General features: G+C 37.0%; 1 protein-coding gene across 3 annotated transcripts in view; it reads right to left on the bottom strand.

Moving 5' to 3' along the window:
• Nucleotides 1-8,336: 8,336 nt before the first annotated feature.
• LOC139710840 (cryptochrome-1-like) overlaps nucleotides 8,337-15,997 on the bottom strand; it is a 54,756-nt gene continuing 47,095 nt past the window's right edge. For 2 of the 3 annotated variants that reach the window (XM_071622761.1, XM_071622760.1), the window contains exons 11-12: nucleotides 11,479-11,672; nucleotides 8,337-8,675 (exon numbers count right to left, since the gene is read on the bottom strand). In XM_071622761.1, the coding sequence (XP_071478862.1) occupies nucleotides 8,551-8,675; nucleotides 11,479-11,672 (319 nt within the window). In that variant the 3' untranslated portion in view covers nucleotides 8,337-8,550. The remainder of the gene's footprint in view (nucleotides 8,676-11,478; nucleotides 11,673-15,997) is intronic. The other variant, XM_071622762.1, reaches the window with a different exon arrangement.

Raw genomic sequence — 15,997 nt, 5'->3', positions numbered from 1 at the left:
ACCTTTGTGAATTATAGCCAGAGCTTGAAGGCTAATTCATATCAATTCCTGCATATAAAAGCAGTCATACTGTTCAACCCTTTATATGATGAGAGCAATAAATATAATGTGGTGCTAAGTCAACTCTTTCTACACGAGTCATCATTTTGAAATGCGCTATACATGTGCAGAATTTTGCTAAACATTTAGATACTAGATACTTAGATATATTCCTCATATATATAAAGAAATAAATGAATATATATATATATATATACATATGTATTCATATATATTCATTTATATATGTGACCGTGCACCTCAAAACGAACATAAAGTTGCACACACTGATTTTGCGTGAGGACTGAAAATAAGTGAAATGGGTCAACCTAGCTGAACTTCACTTTTTCATATTTTCTTAAAAAACGGGTCTTCTTTTACATTATGGTAACATTTGGTATCATAAAACGGGCAGGAAAGTGTGTTTTTTAGCAGTTTATCTCGAACATTTTTGGTAGAATAGTGTGATTAGGTGTGTCTTTAGAATCCTTTTTTCATTTTTGGAAAACCTTGTCCACACTCTTCACTTTAAACTCTAATAACTTTTGAAAGGATAGTGCTACTGCTTTGAAAGTTGGCATTAATTTGGACAGAATGTGTTAATGAGACATGTTTAATTTCAGTTTATTCTAATAATCCCTTCATTGTTGTTACTCCAGTGGTTTACTTCCTGTTTTTTGTCCCATTCATCGCACAGCCAGCACGGTTTGGTAAAGATTAAGTGCTTGAATGGACACTGTACTTCAGAGCCTCTTTTCTCAGTTCACACTTTTCCTGAGTTTGTGCTTTCTTTCCAATATTTAGATAGGCTTAATAGGAGAGTCCATTTGATTTGAGTTATACATCATTTTAAAGCTTAAAGTCTGCTCTTTCAGAATATGGTCTTAACTAAAAATTCATGTCTGGCGAATTTTTGTTTGTTTTGAGGTGCAGGGTCACATATATATATATATATACACACACACACACACACACACACACACACACATATATATATATATATATGTAATATATATATACACACACACATACATATACATGATGGGGGAATTTTGATAAAAAAGCATAATATTCAGAACTAGAAATGTCGCTATGGCGACTGGTATGCCTCCGCCATAATGCATGATTCTCCTAATAGGTCTATAGTACATGTGGACAATGTGTGATTACATTTTCACAAAACTGGCAAAATATTAAAATGACATGTTTGTCACAAATGTATCGAATGTTCACCTTCCTTGACCTAAATTTAATTGGATGAATAGGAGAGCATGTATTTGGGGATTTAAGAACTTTAACTTCGACTTTGACCCTTTCATAAGTTTACGCACTTGAGTAATTGTCAAGGTATAAATTGTATGGAGAAAAAGTGCAATTTCTGTATTGAACAGTAAATTGTTATCATTTTCATCTGGCCTTTGATTCATAAGAGAATCACTGTCAGGCAGAACATACATAAATATGTACTAAGTTTAAAGATAACTTGAGCCACTTCCGAGATATGGAGAAAGAAGTAAGTTCAGCACTTTCACTTGATCTTTGACCTTTTGACCTTTGACCTTCTTGGCAAAAAAAAGAAGAAAATCCCAGAGAATCTCTAGTGGGTTATACATGCATACATCAAGTTTTTAAAAAAATAATCCTGCTGGCATTGCATAAATATAAGGAAAACAGTAAAATTTTGAAGTATTGCCCTTGACCTTTGACCCCTGACCTTTGACCACATGAACCCCAAATTCCCTAGATAACCACTGCCAGTCAGTACATGCATATATACTTTGTTCCATAAAGATACCTTGAACAATTTCCAAGATACAGAGAAAAAAGTGCAATTTTAACATTTTACTTGACCTTTTGACCTTTTGACCTCATGACCCCAAACTTTCACCAGAGAATCTTAATTGGGTAATACATGTATACACTAAGTTTCAAGAAAATATCTTCAGGCATTGCATAGATATGGGGGGAAAAGTGAAATTTTAAGCATTTGACCTTGACCTTTTGACCTTTGACCTTCAGCATGAGCACCCAAAAGTTGATAGGCAGAACTTCACCTCCTAATACACATACATGCCAAGTTTCATTAGGATACCTCAAAAGGTTTTGGTAGTTACCCTGTCCACAAAATTCATTACGGACGGACGGAAGGACGGACGGACGGACGGACGGACGGACGGACGGACGGACGGACAACCCGAAAACATAATGCCTCCGGCACCACTTCGTGGCGGAGGCATAAAAAATGCAAATATTCCCCTTTTGAAAAATTATGCATTAATACAGGCTCAGTGAAGCACTGAATTGATAAGCATAAAATGTATCTTATACCACTTAGTTCTGTATGTTAATGAGATTATACAACTTTTTTTTTTGGAGAAAAAAACAGATATACCTACATTCCCCTAATAACTCGTTGATGATACAGTCCTCAATCTACATGCACTATGCCACCCTTGTTCTACTGTGGAGCAGCCTGAGGCCGCAGATCCATGATAAGGCATTTAAAAACTTTACCAAAACTGTAAGGGGAATAAGAAAGTTCCCCTTTGGATGCTTATATATAATATACACAATATGTATGGGGGGGGGGGGGGGGGGGGAGAAGGAGTACACAAATTCATGCATCCATAGATCACCGTCAGAAAACTTTCACATTTCCTTACTGACAGTGTCACATACCAAGTAAAGCAATCAACATAAGATCTGGCGCCATATGACATTTATTAAACCTGTTACATCAACAAATTGACTTTTTGATACAATTTGCAATGACAATATGTTTACTTTCAGACAACCACAATCCACATACCAGGGTACTGATTGTACACATAAGCACCATGTTTGGCACAATGTCAAAATAGCCAATGACCATATATACATTTTTGGGGCAGGCTTGGAATACAATGACAATTATGAAGGATAGAGTAAGAACAATTCAAGCAACAAAATCTACATACTCTGCAACACCAAAGAAGCTACTGAATAAGATTTTATCCAATTGTGGCAGTATCTGTTCTTGACGTAATGTTTTCTAGTGTACATGCCTGTTTGAGGAGGGGTAAGAGATATTTAAAAAAGAAAAGGCTTGTAGTAAACTGCCTTGACATTTTACATCATTAAAAACAACCTAATATTCTAATTTTGTGGAGAACATTATAGGTACTTTATCAAAATGCATGACATAAAAATACATTAATCCAGCATTAATTTCAAAATAAGGCATAGAAGAAATGTTATCTTCTATATAACTCTGTTACCAATATGCATTAATCGGCTCATTAGTAATTGCACTTGTTCTCTTGTCAACAGAAACATCAAACAGTAAAAGGTACTATGGGCTAATCAATTCTACACATTTAATAGTTACACACATACAATTACATTGTCATCTTATTAACATGATTCTACTGTTGACCCCAGTTTCCCACTGACAACTGCAGTTATAAACCTTCAAAAATATGGCTTGTGATAATTATTCTTACCAAAAAACCCAACCAAACAAACAAGACAAACCAAACCCATACAACAAATCAAACAAACAAGACCTATGCCACCCATTTCAAATTCTCATCACATTCAGAGAAAAAGTTCCAGTCTTCCTCCAGGGGTGTGTCAATGGCTCACACATGGGTTGTGACAAGCACATGGGTTGTAGTGTTGCCTGGCTAGTATGAGGAGGAGCAGAGTATACAGAGTGTCTAAATTATCAACGCTGCAAATGCTGGCACCTGGACATTGCTGTACGGGATTTGATAGAAACTGCAAAATATTACTGTTTATGCAGTCACAGTATTCAACAATCTCACATACACAGAATCTTCAAAATTTCACCTCCATCCTGAAATGTAAGAAAGATTGTACAAGAAATTTAGTTCACTTAAATTTTTTGTCAACTTCTATGAAATTTGATTTGACTCATGATTTATTGACCCACCTCCCCCTTACCAGTTCATCAGAAACCTGAAACATAAAATAAAAAAAGAAAAAGAAAGTAATACAGGGCCAAAAAGATAAATTCTCGCTCAGAGAGAGTGTTAACATCATGAAAACCCTGTAACACATGACTGAGATTTGAAGCAGTCAGTATCACAATACTTATTTTGACCACCTTTTCAGGCAGTCTGTGTTCTTCCCATTCCAGTGCATTGTTTCGTTTCATAAAGGAGGGGTTTTCTTAAAGCAATTAGTTATGGCCAAGTGAAGCATATTATGCACTGCTGGCTAATGCATACCACTATTTACAAAGGAAAATGTAATGATGCATGTATGCTAATTAACACATTATACAAATATACTTTGCCTTGAGAGTTTATTGTTAGAACTATGGGCAGAGGTGACTCCTAAAGAACTATTCACTGAGGGGCGCAGCCCCGAAGTGGATAGTTCTTTTTGAGGCACCGAGGCCTATAGTTTTAACAAGAAACTCAAAATTGGGCAAAGTATATTTGTTTTATATTTTGGATCAAAAATTCAAACAAAAGAAGGGGAATGGGGGAAAATGCAAAGCGAGAAGTCGTATGATGGATGCCATGTTATGAGGGGATCCTACATTGATCCTACACGAAGAAGCATGTCGCTGCGCACGATGTGACCTGCTTTGTGATGTCTGTTAAAAATGTTACATTTAACAAGTGCGACGCCCGGTGTGAAACAATGTGCAATTTCAGAATTGTTTTTCTGACGTCACAGTTGTTTTGTTAGAAATTGATACATTTCACAGAGTGACAGTACCAGCAGTGCGCAATGCCAGAATTGCTTTGTGGCGTGACAATTGTTTTGCTAAAAATTGTTACATTTCACAGAGTGACCGTGCAAAGCTGCGCACAATTTCAGAATTGCTTTGTGACATCATTTTGCAAATAGTATACTATTTGCAAAATGTCGTCATAGAAGTGACGTCATTTTGCAAATAGTACTTTAATGGAGTGTCAACTTTCTGAAATAGCTGAAAATATCTATGATCATGTGAAGCTCTTTCAACCAATCATCAGAGGATACATTTTTTATCCAAAATATAATACTGTATATACACACGCACTAAATTTGCATTGAAATTGAAGTTAGCTACTATTGATGAATAACAGAACATATTTAGATTTTTGTATGCATTCCTCTCAAAACTGATGTACCAATATATACTAGAAAAGCACTCAGTCCACCAAGTCAGCAACTCATTTCCATGTCCTCATCCTTACACGCATGCAATTTCCCAAAATAGAAGCATTTTGTTTACGTCATTGCATGGCACCTTGTCCAAGCAGAGCAGGCCCTTTAGTGTGCGTATGTAAACCTCCAGTAAGCACAGCTTGAACCTGAAGTTCATTGACCTTATATGCCGAAAGATGAAAAATCCTTCAAGATTCCATAAAGATTCCTGGATTACGACCAAAATTGAATGAAGTGTTCCTTGTGTCAATATTGACTTTTTAGGCAAGTTTTATTTTAATATCGCACACAGCTTTTTGAGTTATTTTGCAAACAGACGAATCAACGATGATGATCACTTAACCTCCTCCTTCCTTGGCGGAGGTAAATATAACATATAACATATAACATATAATCATTGCAACAAACACTCATATTCTTCTGATAAAATTGCTGACCCTCCTTTGTTTAATCTGGAAATACTTGCTATGCAGGTGTCAAAAATTTCCAACACACTCCAAAGAAGTACATGACAATAATTAATACAATACCGTTTGTATGTACACAGTTCCTCCCATACAGGTCACTGTGAGTATAACAAGCAAATGCAATAAACCACAGCACTGGTAGTAAATGACATTTTTTTTTACTTGACTTGATCACACTTCAATGTCAATGAAGTGAATGTATCTCTTGTTCTCATCAGCGGCTCAGTGTGAATCACAAAAATTTATCAGTTTGACAAAAACTAGATCAGCATTACATTGGATATATATGTACAGTGTACTTCCAAATAAGATATCACAGCTAAATGTACTATTGATGCAGTGGTGTCATGGCATCCAAAAGACAACTTGCATTTCATTGTTTGTACAAGTTTTACTATTCCATGTACATACATTACCTGTAAAGACAACAACTGTAACTCTTTAACATGAGGCCAAAATCGCAGTCTGACACAAGAAATTAAAAATCACATCTTTAAAAACAGAGACTGTTGCCAAATATCAAATTTCATCTGCAGGATGAAGACAAAGATTGGATCTCGTCAATGCACTTGAATATCAAAAGCTTAGCTTTTCACTTCATCTTTATTCTTCTCTGGGTTGAACATATTTTGCAGTATTTATAATTTATTCACAGATTTTTATATTGGTATTTGTGACTTCAAATAATACTGCCTTATCATTTGCCTTCAACTAAATACAGGTATTCATTAATATGTATGATGTGCATGTAGTAGGGAATCTTCATTGAAAAAAAAAAAATCCTGGAAAATATCAAGTGTCCACAAAGAAAGTAATGTTTTTAAGAAAGAAAAAATAACAGAACAGATTGTTCCTATTCAATTTACCTGCTGGGTGCTGGGTAATTTGAGCTTTCAGCCAAAACATTCAAAGTGCTCACCCAGGATTAAGCCTGGCAGAAATTAGCCAGAAAACAAGTTATTACATGAAAGTGTGAGGTCCATCCCAATGAGAAGGTAACACCCTGACATCACATCACTTCACTGTTATTTTCATGGTAAGTGCATTATACTCATAATGTACAAATATTTCACAAGCATTCTACATGTACTTATATAAATTGTGAGATTGACAAGACATTAAAAGAAAACCTTTTGAGACTTATACTACTTTGGCGTGTGCTTGAAGAATATTAGTGAAAAATCTGGTGTGCTTGTACTATTCTACCACGATGCTCTCCTTGCCATTATCAAAGAGTATTTCAAATAACACGCTATCAGATCTCGGATTTGACAGCATAGTGAAAGCTCATACCTCAGGCCTGTCTATTCACACACAGAAACAGAAGTAACAATTCTGTCATCAGTAATGCTTATCACAAGCTCATTCACTTGGGCTATGATGCTGCACACACACATCAAGAAAAACACCAGATGGACTTGATTTCAACACCATGACGATTTAAGAATATCTTACGGCATGGTTCTCTGTCAATACAATACATGGATAAAAATTGAAATCAGGTGAATAACTCATTCAGTACAAAGCTGATAGGAAAAATAAGGTTAACTTCGCATCCCATAAAGCTGTTGGTCTCACAGGAAAAACAAAACAAAACAAATAAAAACTGTGCATTTACATATTGTATACATGCACAAAACACTGACATAAAGATCTTTGCAATTGTACTGAATTTTCATCACCTCTTCCCCTCACAAAACTGTATTTATGATTAATATTCCTTTACTTTGAAAATAAATTCTGGTCTTTACTATTTAAAACACCACCAAAAAATTCCATGTTATGCTTATGATTATTCCAATGTTGGGACATATGCTGAAATTAATTGGTTCTACTGAGAAAATTACCTGGGTGTTGTGTAGCATTTTGTCTTGTTTGGTCACCACCACAAATGCTACTAGCAACAACAAAAAAGTCAAGTCTCCAATTAAAAACTTAATAAGATTGAATTCACGAAGTAACACTTTTACATCTTCATTGCCACATACATGTAATTACAAGAAGCAACATTTACATTTATCTGCAAGACCCACAATAAAAGTTTGAAAATGACAACATCAGTTCACATTTGGGATTGCCATCAATACTAAAAACAAGGCAAATGCCCTGCATATCACAATTTGTGACTACAGTGTTTTTTTTTCAATGTAAGTTCATTGACCTTTTGACTTTTGACCTTGTCTGACTTGACTAATATTCAAACTTGACCAGAACCTTTAGGTGATGTACTCAGTGGTATGAGTTTGGTGGTCATAGTTCAATGCTGTCCATAGTTAAAGAGAGTACATAAGATCGCTGATGACGCCACCGCCACCACTGCAGGTGATAATGAAAAGTGACACCTATGTCTCACTTTTGGTGCATGGGCAAAACAACAACAACAACAACAACAACAACAACAACAACAACAACAACAACAACAGCAAAACACCCTCAAATATACTCATGATAATGCATGTTGAACAGCTATTTGTTTCATGATAAAATGCCCTATTCCCACAACATCATAACTGGAATATTGCTGCCCATATTCTGCTTCCATGTAAACAGTTGCCCTTATGTTAATAGACTTCTACTACAAGTATCTGTTTACCATATAAATGCTAGTACAAATAGACACGTGAATAGCATGGAAAAAGAATAAGAGCAAAGCAATGCCTAATACTGTACATCGACAAAGTTGTGTTATCAGCCTTGTGCAGCAAACTTTTGTGAGCAGTGCAATGTAATATAATCAAGAAAAATATGCAGGTGCACTACATCTTGAAGAAAAGCTACATATTGATGAACTCAGTTTCTGTAGTGATTTCTCATGTATGATGAAACTGGCAACAAACACATGCCACAACAAGTTCAGCATGTAATGAAAGAGGCTCAACTAGAGTCCCAGAATACCTTCGCACAAAGAGTTAGCCTGACATGAATCACCTCCAGCCATCTTCTCTGGAAGCCAGACAAACTCCCGCACTTCCTTCCGTGTTGATGGGGCACAGTGCACAATACCTGTAAGGAGTCACACCAAACAGGCATAGATGATTAGGACAGTATACCTCTGACATTCTTTGAGTCATCTTTTGCAAGCTATTTTGCTAGTATGTACTTTGCTAAGTACATGGAGCTTTTGTTACTTGTCAATATCACAATAATAATAACCATGTGTCATTAGAAATCTACAGTACTTAACCCTAACCAGGCCGGGCTTTTTGGGGTGTTCTGTGGCTGGGGGAGGGCTGATTCAACCCCCTCCCCCCCCCCCCCCCCCCCCCCCCCCCCCGAGATCTCGGCCATCGATCGCGCCATCGCCCTGAAAATTGGCACATACATTACCTGTCACGTAATCTACCAAACTATACAAGAAAAAAATTGAATTTTTCATTTTTTAAATTTCATATTAATCAATGTGTGAAATCATAAATTTTACTCTAATTCAGAAAATAAAGCTATTGGCATCCCAATTTTTGGTGACATTATTCCTTGTAGCATTCCTAACAATGTACTTGAAAAATAAATCTGGTATCAAAACTAATTTCTTATGTATTTTATTGTTTTATGAATTTCTTATGTATTTCATTGTTTTTCGACCTTTTGTTTTATCTTTTTTTTTCACAAAATTTATGAAAGACCCTATTTCAAGCATAATCATGCTGAAAATAATTGATTTCAGCATGTATCATAATAAAATCATTTTTATGCATTGTTTACAACAATTGACCACCCAAGCCTGGCATAACATATTACCTTATAACCAAGTAATCCATACAAAGTCTAAATTACGATGGTCACATGACCCGTTGCTATGGTAACGGCGGCTATCTTGGATGGTCAATTTTGGTACATAGAGAATTTGAAAATCAAATATCTCAAAAACTATTAATGATAAACTGTTGGAATAAAAAGTATATTAAAGCTTGATACTTTCTCTATGAAATGAACCAAAATCAAGCAATTTCAACACCCTATAATAGGTGAAGTATGAAATGATGAATGATTTAATGAAACTCATAACTATGACTTAAAAAATTTAAAAAAATACAAAGAATCATAGTTTAAGCAAGATTTTGGTTCACTTCACAGGACATAACATAAGAAACACTTTGGCCAAGTTTCAAGGTTCTAGCCCCTGTAGTTTTTGAGATATGGTTGTGGAGGCTCGGCCATATTGCCGAAATCACGTTTTTAAGATATCATCACTTAAAGTTTTTAGTATTCAAAATCAATTCACAAAATTGGGGAAATGAACTAATAATTCGGTAAATTACTTTAATTTATGAGTTTTTAAGAGCAAATCAATGCATTTTGTGCACTTACTATTCAATGAGGATACAATTTAGCAATACTAATGCACAAACCATCAAAACATAATTAATTCCAGAGGTAATGTGACATGGTCACATGACCCGTTGCTATGGCAATGGCGGCCATCTTGGAACCTAATTTTTTGTGCAAGAAAAGCTTGCCAATCAAATATCTAAAAAACTATACATGATAAATTGCTGGAATAAAAAGCATTTTTAACATTAAAAATACCTTTGTAAACTAAATTCAGAATCACATAATTTGTACAATTTATAGGTATGCTAAATGTCTGTTGTGTAGAAGCACTTGGAACACCATTCTGATCCATTTTTTGATCCTCAATTTCGATAGTAATTTCTGCAGGTTTTTTCATGGGAGCTGCCATTTTGATTGGTAATAAAGTGATGTAACAGGGCAGCAGAGCTATTTTACACACAGCCTTGTTAGGCTGGGCCAAGGGGGTGCAGGGGATGTGATGGTTAGTAGATCAAAAATAGGTTGAAATATGTTTCAAAAATTGGTTAAAATCCACTTCCGGTTTACTTCCGGGTTCATTATGATATTGAATTGCCATCATATTTTAATTTTAAAAAAATATTTCCTGATGAAATTAGGTAAAATCATTTTGGTATTTCATTATCTAGATACCAAACTATTGTTTAAAGCAAAAACCTCATTTTTGATTTTTGCAACCCCTCAAGGGGGTATTGCTACCTTAAGAGCTGGGGGAATGGTGTCTTTTTGCATATTCCATCACACTAGTAAAAATACCTGCCAAGTACACTGTACTTAGAAAGTTGGACTATGCAGTTTGAAAAAAAAAAAGTCTGAAGGCTCTATCATTTCTGATTCTACAAAAGAATATGATTGAACAGCCTGTTATTTAGGAGGTTTGGGCCCCCTTGGGCCCCCAAGGAGAGAATGGTGCTCATTTGAACACAATGAGATCCTATCCCCCCTAGAGATGCTACTTGCCAAGTTTGGTGAAAATCCATTATGCTGTTTTCAAGATGAAGAATTTTAGATTGAAATGTACAATTAAGGCCTGCATTTGGACCCCCCCCCCCCCCCCCTCCACTCCAAAGGGGGGCACCCCTGGATCTACAATGAACAAACTTGGAACAACAGTACTACAGTCATCAACGTACTAACTCATGGTATGAACTTTGCTTATCACTTCTGGTTCTATAGAAGAAGATTTGTAAATATTCTTCAAGGGGGTTGTTGAGCCACCTAGGGGCCCCCTAGGGGGCCCCCAAGGTGACCATGGTGCCCAGTTGAACAAATTGAGATCATAACCCCCTAAGCATACTACCTGCCAAGTTTGGTGAAAATTGGTCACATGGTTTTCAAGAAGACGATGAAAATGTAATATGTTTATGCATGACCGACGACGCACAATGCACGATGGACCATGGACAAAGAGTGATTGCAATAGCTCACTTGAACCTTTGGCTCAGGTGAGCTAAAACTCACTTATGAGGAAGAATTGAAATAGGGACAAATTTACCCGAATCTCGAAGTCTGTTAATCACTTTCTCCATCTGCTCATTGTTAGCTGCAGATGCTGTCTTGTGCTCAACAATGGGCTCTGGGTAGTCCCTTCCCACAACGCAATTAGCCTTCTCTTGGACAGCCCTGGGAGCCTTCCATGGTTCAAAGAGATAGCGTATTGGCATGTCCTTCAGGACCGGTAGATATCGCCTGTAGCAGACATAACAGAAGGATTCAAGTTGAGAAAGTCAGAAGACAAAACAAAATTGGCACTAGATGCAGACACGCCATATGACTTGCTGATCTCTATCTTGGTATAGCTACTGTCCCATATTGGAATTGAACATCGGAAAAGTCAACCTCTCACCTCAATGAATTGGTGTCATATTCATCGGATGCAAAACTAGAACTATCACTCATTGTGATTAATATACCCCCACCCACAAATGAGGGAATAAGCTCAACCAGGATTATTATTTTTTTTTAACTTTTTAATGAAAAAACAATATTGTTACCGTGGCAATGCACTGTTCAACAGTGTATAAATGTATTGCTCACTGTTAGTCACATGTCCCACATCTCAAGTCAAGTGCTCAAAAACTGAGTGAGCAAGATAAATAAACTGATGATTTCTATGATTTTCATTCAAAATTGGGTTACCATGGCAACACAATGTTGGACACTAAGAAATTATAGAAGTTTACACAATTTATACCATAGCCGTCACATGTGCCAAATTTCAAGCCAAATGCTCAAAGGCTGAGGGGCTTAGTTGAGTTAACAAAATTAATGTATAATTTTCATTCAAAATATACTGTTACCATGGCAACACATTTTCAACACTGACAAAAGATAATTTTTGCACATCTAGGTAATGTAGAGGTAACATGTGCCAAATTTGAAGCCAAAACACTCTAAAACTGACAGAGTTAGTTGAATCGAAATGTTTGTCTGAATTTCATGCACAATACACTGTTACCATGGCAACAAATTGTTCAACAATGATGAAATATGAAGTTTGCGCATCTATGCTGTATTATCATGATCGTATGTGCCAAAGTTCAAGCCAAATACTCAAAGACTGAGGGAATTACCTGAATCCACAATATGATTGGTTTGATATGATATGGTTTGGTGTGGTCACAATAATGTCATGCTAAATCCACACAAGTGCCACATTATGCGTGTCAGTTTCCGCAAAACGCCACCCCCTGATCTTGATCTCATTCTGTGCAACGATGTTCTGAAGGAAGTGTCAGTCATGACATTGCTCGGTGTGGCTATCCAAAGCGACCTTAAATGGAATCACCATGTGTCCTCCATTACGTAACGCGCAGCCTCTCGCCTGTACATGCTCCGCAGACTGAAACAATTCCGACTTCCTCCTGCTGACCTTGTGACAGTATACACTGGATACATCAGATCCCTCCTGGAATATGCCTCCCCTGTCTGGCACTCCGGGCTTACTGTCGCTCAGTCATCCGCCATCGAACGTATCCAGAAACGAGCACTGAGAATTATCTTCCCTGGAAATTCCTATTGGACTTCACTCGAGCTAGCGGGGATTCAGGACTTGGCCTCAAGGCGTGTCAAACTCTGCCTCTCCTTTGCAAAGTCTTCCACTAAACTAGAGATTGGAAAAAACTGGTTCATGCTCAACGAGTGCGCAAGATCTTCAAGACATACAAAGTTGTACAAGGAACCTAGGTGCCGCACCAACCATTACAAAAATAGCCCAGTACCGTTCATGACTAAACTACTGAATTCCAAATGATGTTATACAGGTCTTACGTTTGTTTTGCATCATGTTCATCGGCAAATATTACTTCCTTGTAATGTTTCCTTGTATTGTGAGCAAAAGTCGTCTCTTAGGCTCGGAAGTTGTTATCCTAATTGTACCTTTACTCATGATGGTATTTTACGCAGCCCCTTGTGCTTTACTGTAACATTGCTTTCTTTGTACTATACTGTATACAGCATTTTCATGTCACGAGAAGTATAATAATCTCACGCTAAACAATCTTTGGTGCACGTGTATTTGGATGACGAACCAACGATATTTTGATCAAGTTTTATGACCATTGACTGGTTGTCCCCCTTTTATCTACACGTCTGTACTGCGTCGATGATTTGTTTATACAATGATGTGGGGTTTATATGACATTTCATTTTGTAGCTTTTGATTTGCAATGGGTGGGTTTTTATTTCCCGTTGTGTGTATGTTACGATGTATACTCCTATTTCCCGTTTTCTCTTGGCCTTTCCGGCTTCTCTCATATTCGGCTTTAAGCAGTGCTTTTTGTACTGTACGATTGTAATATGGTTTTTTTTTAATGCAATGATAATCACATTCAACTGTATACACTTATGTTACGAGAAGAAGAACTAGTTTACCCAACATTACGTCGCATGTCGTATTCGGATAATGAGTTTCGTGTCACTTTGATCAATTTTATGCTCATTGATGTGATTCCTCTTATTTCTTCCTATTTACACCACAAAGATGATATCTTTTGTGTAAAGAGGTATAATGTACGCGTGTAGAGTCTGTGGCTTACACTTATGAAAGCGTTAATTTTGCATGTTATTTTAATTATTGGATAATCTGTTTGTTATGATACACAATGTACAGGTGTCACGTGCCTCGCAAGAACTGTGTAATACTTGCTGCAGCCGACACTCCGATTCCTATTTCTCTCTTAACCTCCCTTGGTTCTCGCATGCATGTATATCCCACCCAATATTGTATAGGCGCTCTGTTGGTGTACACCTTCTTATTTCCTTCTTTTTTATCCTCTCTGTTTCTTCCGCCCTATCTCTCCTTCCCACCCATGCCCCTCTTTCCTCATTCTTCTATTTATCTCTACTCAATTACACCAATTCATTGTCTGGAACATGTTTTGCTGTTTTTCACCCTATTTGTTTGGGAGTGGAATTATATATACTTTGCACATTTTAGAATCCCCCGTAATTAATTCAGTGCAATATATTTCAATAGGCATTCATTGTGCATATCTCCCGAGAATAATCTCATTGATCAGTATAGGCTTTGATGATCTGGTGCACGAGAGTGATCACTGGGGTGTAACGAGAATAGGAAATCAGCAGGTCTGATAATGTACTAATGTGAGCGTAGCGGTGCGTATGCAAAACATGAGAGAAAGAGCGAGTGAAAGTGACAAAGAGCGAAAGGGCGTGTGATAGTGTGTGAGGCAGGTGTCGAAAGTGAGTGTGTGAATACTGAACCCTGATCATCTGTGTTTTTGTTATGATGTTATGTTTACGGCTTGCCCAGTCTGTATGTCTACATGTCCTGTCGTATGACCTCGTTTCTTGATGTCAGTATTTTACGTGTTTCATTTGTATGAATACCTTTTTTGTAATATCTATTGTCTCTTTTACGATGTAATTCTATGTGCAATTCAGTCGTATGACTGCGAGACATGAATACTTCAATAAAATACCATTTATCTATCTATCTATGATGCATCACGCGTTATCCGGGGTACCACGTTGTGTAGCACCACCTCACGTCCACTCGAGGACAGCCACAGAGAAATGCACGCACTGTGTGTGCGTCTACATTGTCATTCCCACGCCACTGCATGTTATACTGGGTGCTATGCATGCATGGTATGCTGTGCTAGCAATAGCGTGTGCTTCAGTGCAGTGCAGTGCAGAGCAGTGCAGTGGCTAGCGCGCACTAGCTCCAGGTAGCTATCAAGTGTGGCTCATCAAAATAATTTCCCACTTTTTGGCAACCCAGGGTACAGCCTTAATAAAAAAATAAATAATCCAACAAAATGGCTGATTTTTATTTGGTACCCCAGGGTACCATTTATGTTATCATATTTGTGAATGATTTTCAATCAAAATATGCTGTTACCATGGCAACACATTGCTCAACAATGATGAAATATGAAGTTTGCGCATCTCTGTATTATCGTGATCGTATGTGCTAAATTTCAAGCCAAATGCTCAAAGACTGAGGGAATTACCTGAATCCACAATATTTGTGAATGATTTTCATTCAAAATATGCGGCTACCATGAAAACGCATTGATCAACGATAACAAAAGATTAAGTTTGCACATCTACGTACCATAGTGGTCAGGTGTGCCAAATTTCAGGCTAAATGCTCAAAGACTGAGGGAGTTAGCTGAATCCACAAGATCTTTGTATGCTTTACATGGTGAAATAATGCTGTTACCATGGCAAGGCTTGTTCAACCACTGATGAAAGATTAAGTTTGCACATCTTTATGCTATAGTGGTCACATGTGCCAAATTTCAAGCTAAATGGCAACATATTGATCAACACTGAAGAAAGATTAAGTATGCACGTACAGTGGTCACATAGGGAAAAAAAATGCTGTTACCATGTCAACGCTTTGTTCAACCTTGACAAAAGAGTAAGTCTGCCCATCCATATGCTACAGTGGTCACACGTGCCAAATTTCAAGTTAAATGCTCAAAGACTGAAGGAGTATTGAATCCACAATATTTTTGTATAATTTACATTCAAAATATGCCATT

The sequence above is a fragment of the Diadema antillarum genome, unplaced genomic scaffold, assembly GCF_040938485.1.
Source record: "Diadema antillarum isolate AM-2024a unplaced genomic scaffold, OU_Dant_1.0 seq00001573_RagTag, whole genome shotgun sequence".
Lineage (NCBI taxonomy): Eukaryota > Metazoa > Echinodermata > Echinoidea > Diadematoida > Diadematidae > Diadema > Diadema antillarum.
This window is presented reverse-complemented; position numbering and strand designations above follow the sequence as displayed.